The sequence below is a fragment of the Mauremys mutica genome, chromosome 17 (assembly GCF_020497125.1).
Source record: "Mauremys mutica isolate MM-2020 ecotype Southern chromosome 17, ASM2049712v1, whole genome shotgun sequence".
In the NCBI taxonomy this organism is placed as follows: Eukaryota; Metazoa; Chordata; order Testudines; family Geoemydidae; genus Mauremys; species Mauremys mutica.
The window spans coordinates 28,828,479-28,836,833 of NC_059088.1; the positions used below are offsets into that span (position 1 = coordinate 28,828,479).

Consider the following 8,355-nt stretch of genomic DNA (forward strand, 5'->3'; position numbering starts at 1 on the left):
TGGCCCCCGTCTGGCTGGGGAGCTGACGCGCCCCGTGCCCCGCAGGGCTGGCTGGGGGGCCCCCAGGGATTGGCCTGGCCCCCGTCTGGCTGGGGAGCTGACACGCCCCGTGCCCCGCAGGGCTGGCTGGGGGGCCCCCAGGGATTGGCCTGGCCCCCGTCTGGCTGGGGAGCTGACGCGCCCCGTGCCCCGCAGGGCTGGCTGGGGGGCCCCCAGGGATTGGCCTGGCCCCCGTCTGGCTGGGGAGCTGACACGCCCCGTGCCCCGCAGGGCTGGCTGGGGGGCCCCCAGGGATTGGCCTGGCCCCCGTGTGGCTGGGGAGCTGACACGCCCCGTGCCCCGCAGGGCTGGCTGGGGGGCCCCCAGGGATTGGCCTGGCCCCCGTGTGGCTGGGGAGCTGACGCGCCCCGTGCCCCGCAGGGCTGGCTGGGGGGCCCCCAGGGATTGGCCTGGCCCCCGTGTGGCTGGGGAGCTGACGTGCCCCGTGCCCCGCAGGGCTGGCTGGGGGGCCCCCAGGGATTGGCCTGGCCCCCGTCTGGCTGGGGAGCTGACGCGCCCCGTGCCCCGCAGGGCTGGCTGGGGGGCCCCCAGGGATTGGCCTGGCCCCCGTCTGGCTGGGGAGCTGACACGCCCTGTGTCCCGCAGGAGTACGCCGGCGAGGGGCTGCGGACGCTGGTGCTGGCCTACAAGGACCTGGAGGACGGGTACTACGAGGAGTGGGCCGAGCAGCTGCTGCGAGCCAGCACGGCCTCCGAGGGCCGCGAGGACCGCCTGGCCCGGCTGTACGAGGAGGTGGAGCGGGACATGACGGTAGGTGGGCTCGGAGCGCCGCCCGAGGGGCAGGCTGGGGCCGTGGCACGAGGCGGTGCCCCAGAATCACTGCTGTGTCTCCTCTCTCTGCCCAGCTGCTGGGGGCCACCGCCATTGAGGACAAACTGCAGCAGGGGGTCCCCGAAACCATCGCCATCCTGACGCTGGCCAACATCAAGATCTGGGTGCTGACCGGGGACAAGCAAGGTGAGGCTGGCCCTGTGCGGGGGGCTGGGTGGAGGGGAGCCGTTCTGGGCTGGCACTGCTGGTGTCGCTGCTCAGGCAGAGAACCCAGCCCCTCTGGCCTGAGGGGCAGGACCCCCCATAGGTATCTGGTGGCCAGCGGTGCCGGGAACCCTGCTGCAAGGCACCCTGGGGATCAAAGCCTGGGTGCCCCCAGGGTCACGGGGGGAGGGGGAGGCAGAGGGGGAGTGGGCTGGGGGAGTTGATCCCCTCTGGTTTGTGGAGGGTTCCCCAGGGGGCAGCGCTCGGGCACAAGCTCCCCCGCTCAGCCCGCGTCTCCCCTCCCCAGAGACGGCCGTGAACATCGGTTACTCCTGCAAGATGCTGACGGACGACATGACGGAGGTGTTCATCGTGACAGGCCACACTGTGCTGGAGGTGCGGGAGGAGCTCAGGTGAGGGCTGGGCGGGGGCTCGGGGGGGCCTGGGGCAGGGGTGCTGGGGGGAGTAGGGAGGACGCCCCATCCCGGTCCCTGCGCTGCTGACGGGAGCCCGGCTGAGCCTTCTCCTCTCCCCCAGGAAAGCCCGGGAGAAGATGATGGACTCGTCACGTTCCATGGGCAACGGCTTCTCCTGCCAGGAGAAACTCGCGTCTTCCTCGTCGGCGTCCCGGCTCACCTCGGTGCTGGAGGCCATCGCGGGCGAGTACGCCCTGGTCATCAACGGGCACAGCCTGGTGAGGGGGGCAGTGTTACCAAGGGCAAACTCCCCTCTCCCCCTCCGGTGCCCCTCAGTCCTGACCCGCAGCCCCGGCTGCCCCCTACCCTACCCCCAACTCTGCCGGGGCCCCCCGTCCCGACCGGTAACCCTTTGCCATTCCCTCCCTCGGCGCTCCCTTGCCGTCCCTGATTGCTCCCAACTCCGGGTGTCCCTGCTGGGCTCAGGGGCGCGGGTCTCTGGGGCACTTCCCTGCCGCTCACCCGTCCGCGCCCCTCCCCGCAGGCCCACGCGCTGGAGGCCGACATGGAGCTGGAGTTCCTGGAGACGGCCTGCGCCTGCAAGGCCGTGATCTGCTGCCGCGTCACCCCGCTGCAGAAGGCCCAGGTGGTGGAGCTGGTGAAGAAGTACAAGAAGGCCGTGACGCTGGCCATCGGGGACGGTGCCAACGACGTCAGCATGATCAAGAGTGAGCGCGGGGGGGGCTCTGCCTGCAGGGCCGGGGTCAGGGCTGGATGCGGAGGGGAGGGGCTCTGCCTGCAGGGTGGGGTCAGGCAGGAGGGGAGAGTCTCTGCCTGTGGCACCGGTTCAGGCCCGGCGGGGAGGGCTGGGGAGGGCAGCACCCTTCTCCCACTGCAGGGCGTTGTGTGGGGCTGCTCTGAGTTCCCTGCTGACCCACACGTCTCTTCCCCCCACAGCTGCCCACATCGGCGTGGGCATCAGCGGGCAGGAGGGCATCCAGGCCGTGCTGGCCTCCGACTATTCCTTCTCCCAGTTCAAGTTCCTGCAGCGCCTCCTGCTGGTGCACGGCCGCTGGTCCTACCTGCGCATGTGCAAATTCCTCTGCTACTTCTTCTACAAGAACTTTGCCTTCACCATGGTCCATTTCTGGTTCGGGTTCTTCTGCGGCTTCTCCGCCCAGGTGCGGTGCCAGGTGCTGCGCCCTGGACAGGGTTTCCCCAGGCCGTGGGGCTTCCCTTCGGACGGTGCCTGCTGGATTTGGACCCAGCCACGCAGCTGTGCCGGGTGCTGCATGGACACGGGGAGGGACAGGCCCTGCCCTGCCCTGCAGGGTGGTGATGGGGGAGGGCTGCGCTGGGGCCTGTCGCTGAACCTGGGTGAAGGCTCCAGCCGCTGCAGAGTGTAGAGCGGGTGTCCGGGGACAGCCCAGCGCCAGCCTGCGATGGCTGCATCCTCCCTGCCTTGCTGGAAGCGATTGGAGGATGCCCAGGCAGGGCAGGCTGGTGCTTTTGGACTGGCAGGCCGCAGTGAGCTCCCTACTGGCCACCCTGCCCGGGGCTGGTTCATCGTGGGGGGCAGAGAGAACCAGGCTGGTCGTTGGGTCCTTCAGCACTTGGGGATGGCCGGGGGGGAGCACAGAGCCGGGGGGGGAGGGGAGCGCATGTGCCTCCGAGGCAGGAAAGCGAGTTGCTCGTCCGTTCCCGGATGCAGTGGGGCAGGGGTGTTTTCCCCGCCCCCCCTGCCCTAACCCCCCCCCCCATCTCTCGACAGACGGTCTATGACCAGTACTTCATCACCCTGTACAACATCGTCTACACCTCGCTGCCCGTGCTCGCCATGGGCGTGTTCGACCAGGTACGTCTCCCCCGATCGGTGCGGGAGGGGCAGGGTGGAGATCTGCTCCTGCTGGGGTGAGGCGGGGGGCCCAGCCTGTCTCCTGTGCTCATGGAGCCTCGTGGCCTGCGATCGCAGCAGGGAGCCCCCACCCTGCAGGTGGGGAGACAGGGAATTCTGGGGGTGCCGCTTGGAAGGGCCGCAGCAGCCCGAGGCGGGCTCGGGGCTCCCCCATCTCTGGGGCCCTGGGCACTGCGGGCCCTAACCCAGCCGGGTGGGGTCAGGGCCCCCTCCTCAGGGGCAAGAGGTGGGCTTGGTCCATGGCCTGTCCAGCCCTCAGCTTCCCTGCAGGGGCGGCTCCTGGGTGGGGGGGCCCCAGGCTCACCCCTGCCATGCTCCCGCCCCCCAGGACGTGACGGAGCAGCGCAGCATGGAATACCCCAAGCTCTACGAGCCAGGCCAGCTCAACCTGCTCTTCAACAAGCGGGAGTTCTTCATCTGCATCGCCCAGGGCATCTACACCTCCGTCCTCATGTTCTTCATCCCCTACGGCGTCTTCGCCGACGCCGCCCGCAACGACGGCGCCCAGCTGGCCGACTACCAGTCCTTCGCTGTCACCGTGGCAACCTCCCTGGTGATCGTGGTCAGCGTGCAGGTGGGCTGCCCCCATTCGGCTCTGCCTCCGTGGCCTCTCGGGTCCCCTCCAGCCCGACGTTTCTCTCGCACCCCGTACCGGGTCAGTTAGCCCAGGAAGCAGAGGAACCCGGATCTAAGCTGTTGAGCGGCTGCTGTGCCCCACCCCAGAGGTGGCTGCATCTCGGTGCTGCCGGAGTGCGTGGTGAAGGGCGCTGGGCCTGTGCGACACTGGGGGACCGAGGGCGCTGCCCCGGGGCTGCCCATCGGCTCGGCAGCCTGTCTACGCTGCCCCCTGAGCTCTCCCCTCTTCCCCCAGATTGGGCTGGACACGGGGTTCTGGACGGCCATCAACCACTTCTTCATCTGGGGCAGCCTGGCTGTGTACTTCGCCATCCTCTTCGCCATGCACAGCAACGGCCTCTTCCAGATCTTCCCCAACCAGTTCCGCTTTGTGGGTGAGTCCCAGCAGCTGCATTCGCCTGAGGGGCAGGTGCCGCAGGCGGGACCGAGGTGTCCCTGAGGTCCCCACCACGCCAGGGGCTGACTGCACGAGACGTGCTCCGGTGACCAAAGGAAGGGGAACCCCGCCCCAAGGTGCCTGCCAATCTGCCCGGGGGGGGTTCACTCCTGACCGCACCGGGGGGGGTCCCCAAGGCAGGTGAGGGCAGCTTTCTAGTGGGGCAGTGGTTGCTGGGGTGCCCCTTCCCCCATCCCGGTCGGTGCCCTCTGAACTCTGCTGCTCCCCCAGCACCACGCCTGATTCCCGGGGCCGGGGGAGACCCCGGTGACAGCTTCATTTCTCTGCTGACTCCTGCCGCGGGAGGAGGGGAAGTGGGGCAGGCCGCTCCCACCTGCCTGGCTCTCAGGTCTCTCCCCCTCCTGCTGCCCAGGTAATGCCCAGAACACGCTGGCCCAGCCCACGGTCTGGCTCACCATCACCCTCACCACCGTGGTCTGCATCATGCCAGTCGTGGCCTTCCGATTCCTCAAGCTGGACCTGAAGCCCGAGCTATCGGACACGGTGAGCACGTGCGGCCGAGCCGGGGCCCCCAGCGCGGAGTGGGCCCCCTCCTCGGGCTTCGGACGTCCCTCGCCCCCAGCGCCCCATGCTTGGCTGCCCCGCAGTGCCCCTCTGACCAGCGCCAGGAAAGGCCTCGCCGTGGAGCGTGGGGGCTGGATCCATCTCCACTCGGCCAGGGTTGTGGGGCGGAATTGTCTGCCCCGAGCGATCTCATGGTGGGGCAGGGGCCAGCTCCACCTCCCCCCAGGCTACTGCCCCCTCACTGGAACGTGCCCATGGCTTTGGCCCCTGCCCCCATCTCTAACCAGCTCCTGCAGGAGCTGCCCGGGGAGGGGAGGACTGGGGGGGTGTCTCGGGCAGGCTACCACGTCTGTTCCCGGCCCCCGTTCACCCTGGCTGGGCCTTTCCCCTGCAGTTTCACGGAGGGCGGGTTGTGGGGTCTTCGGCCAGGCTCCTCACCCTGCCCCCCCCCCCAGGTGCGCTACACCCAGCTGGTGCGGAAGAAGCAGCGAGCGCAGCACCGCTGCATGCGGCGGGTGGGCCGTGCCGGCTCGCGGCGCTCCGGCTACGCCTTCTCCCACCAGGAGGGCTTCGGCGAGCTCATCATGTCGGGCAAGAACATGCGGCTCAGCTCCCTGGCGCTCTCCAGCTTCGCCGCCCGCTCCAGCTCCAGCTGGATCGAGACCCTGCGCAAGAAGAAGGGTGGAGACAGCACCGCCAGCAGCCCCAGCGGGGGGGCCGACAAGCCACTCAAGGTGTGAGGCTGGGGGGCTCCGATTCTCACTCCCGCCAGGGGCTGGACAGCCCGGCAGCGCCCCCAGCTGTTCCCACGCGGATCCTGGCTGGCTGCTGCGGGTGCTGCCGTGGCAAGGGGTCGGGGCGCCCCACGAGGCTCTCCAGGTGCTGAGGTTTGGAGGCAGAGTCTGGACCACAGCCAACCGTGTAACCAAAAAACCCCCGTCCAGACGGCCCAGCGGCCCCGGCGCGGCACCCCCGTCCGGACCCTGGGCGCAGAGAGCGCCAGCAGCATCTTGTATCGGGACATCCACCGCCCGGCGTGTACAGCGAGCCTGAGTCACACGTGAATGTAACGTGCTGGAGACACGGGGAGTGCCGGGCCTGGCAGGGGGCAGCTGGGCTTGGCAGCGCGTCCCCCCCACCCCCGCCGCCACATGTGTCTTTTTTATATCTATAAAACGAGAAAAGCAGCAGCAACCGGAGCCCCCCCGTTTACACTGTCCCCGCTGGCACTGGCTGCTCCTGGGGAGGAGCCGGCTGAGCAGAAAGGGGCACAGACGCTCTCCCCAGGCGGGCAGCGTCAGTCCCAGGGCTGCGTGGGCGCCCCACAGGGGGCATGGGCTTGGCCTCCTGCAGCAGGGCAGGGGTGGGGTGGGGGGAGCCTGGGCTGGGAGGAGTTATGGGCCCTGCCCTCTCCTCTGCCCCGGCTGGTTTCTACACAGGGTGAAACCGTACGTGGCTGGGCGGAGACCCGGCCCCTGAGTGCTGCGTCCAGTCAGTGCCCGCCCTGGGCTGGAGGCTGTGGCCCCTGGAGCCGGGGAGCAAACGGGCCCCTAAGGAGCTGTTACAGACCAGAGCAAAGCCGGGGTGCGAAGGCCACCTGAGTCGGGCTCCTCGGGGTCCTGGCTGCAGGGGCAGCCCTGAGCTTCTCCCAGCTTGCGGGGGGAGGGCGCAGCCACGGGGCTCTTGACTGGTACTTGTGTCCCCCCCCCCCTCGAGCTGGTGGAGCTTGGCTCTGGCCTCGTGTGACCTCTGCCCAGGTCCTGGGACCAGCCCAGCTGATGGATTCGAAAGGGGAACCAGCCCCCCCACCCCAACTCCTGAATTTGCTACGTGCCAGAGGCTTAGGCAAGGGGCCGGGTCCTGAGGTCAACATTGTTGACAGGCTGATTGTGATTCATTCCCTGCACCAGGGAGCCTTTCACAATCATCTGGGTGTTCTGTGCCGTTTCCCTTCCCCTCTGTGCTGGGGGGGGAGAGAGAGAGAGAGTGTGTGTGTGTGTGTGTGTGTGTGTGTGTGCCCCAGCCGTCCACGCTCCCCTGGGGAAGTGTCCAGTCTGCTGGCCGCCCCCTCGTGCAGCACTAGCAGGTACACGGCCCTTCTCTTGCACACGTATTTGTAGCTCACCTCCGCACGCTTCTTGTGATGCATTCCTCGTGTCCTTTGCACAGCCCCTCCCCCCCGGTACTGCCCTCTGGCACGCACGCTGCCCACGCACGGCTCACTGCTGTAGTGTCCCCAGCTGCTGCCGATCCTGATAGCGCGGGGGCCCTCGGAGGTTGAGTTGCTTGAGGCTGCAGGATGTTGGAGACCCTGGGCTGTGGCCAGGCTGGGAAAGATCCCACGGGCCCTAGGGTGGGGATCAGCTCAGGGGCCAGCCCCAGTGAGGTGGGATCCAGCTGGAGGCAGAGGGGTGAAAAAGCCCCTGGGGAGGGGGCACTGTGGGCCCAGGCCAGTCTTGTGCAGGGGATGCCTCCTGAGCCACCCTCCTCCCTCCCCTTGAGCTCTGTCTGTGCAGGGTGCCAAATACGATGGGGGGGGGAGGACCTAGTGTTCACCCCCCCCCCCGTCCCATTCTGCCTTTGAAGGTAAGGGGCCTTGCAAGCCAGGGGCAGGTTCGGGTGCGGGGGGTGTCACTGCACCCCCAAGGGTTACAGCTCCTGGGGTGACTACAGAGCTGTGCCCACATGCTTAGAATGAGGGAGGGGGGGTCTGGGAGCCAGGACTCCTGGGTTCTATTCCCAGCTCTGTGACGGGCTCTGTGCCTCAGTTTCCCTCCCCTCTGTGAAGTGCTGGAGTCCCCAGGGGGGCTGGGCTGTGGAAGGTCGAAGTAACCTCGGGCATTGCTGTGGTTGTGTTAAGCCCTTCTGGGAAGGGGCAAGGGCTGGAGCGGCCTGGCTGGGGGAGGGGCGCGGCCCCCGGAGTCTGACTTTTATACCAAAGAGGAACTGTCTGTTTGGGAGCTGGCTGGGCGCTCGTGTGCTAAAGTATCTATTTTTGGTTCTTTCTGTTTGTTCGGGGGGGGAGGTGGCGTTGGGCCGGGCCCGAGGAGCAGTCCGTATAATTTATTACACATTTCTATACTTACAGAATTGTATCATTTTATGGGTATAAAGAGAGGAAAAAAAATAGCCTTTTATAAAAACGTCTCTTTCTGAGATTGTCTCACGTAGCCTCTGTTTTCTGAGCGTGAAAGGGGAGGGGGCCAGGACCCTGCCCATGTCTGAGGGCTGCTGCTTGCCCCCACTCCTGCAGCCCTGCCACCGGGCCCCTCATCACATCCACGGCCCTGGGTGCTCTGCAGACACAGGACCAGGTTCTCCCAGCGCTCCGTGTAAGGCCGGCCCCTGCATGCACGCCGGGCTCTGCAGAGCGGACTCCCCTCTGGCAGCTG

The 8,355-nt window shown here is 67.7% G+C and overlaps 1 protein-coding gene across 1 annotated transcript; it reads left to right on the forward strand.

The window, feature by feature from the left end:
- Positions 1 to 986: 986 nt before the first annotated feature.
- Positions 987 to 8,119, forward strand: LOC123351742 (phospholipid-transporting ATPase ID). The gene is made up of 10 exons (XM_044991336.1): positions 987 to 1,017; positions 1,343 to 1,431; positions 1,573 to 1,729; positions 1,996 to 2,179; positions 2,409 to 2,632; positions 3,223 to 3,306; positions 3,695 to 3,940; positions 4,238 to 4,376; positions 4,812 to 4,942; positions 5,419 to 8,119. The coding sequence occupies exons 3-10, from the start codon at positions 1,589 to 1,591 to the stop codon at positions 5,701 to 5,703; spliced, it is 1,434 nt and encodes a 477-aa protein (XP_044847271.1). The 5' UTR covers positions 987 to 1,017; positions 1,343 to 1,431; positions 1,573 to 1,588; the 3' UTR covers positions 5,704 to 8,119.
- The last annotated feature ends 236 nt before the right edge of the window (positions 8,120 to 8,355 follow it).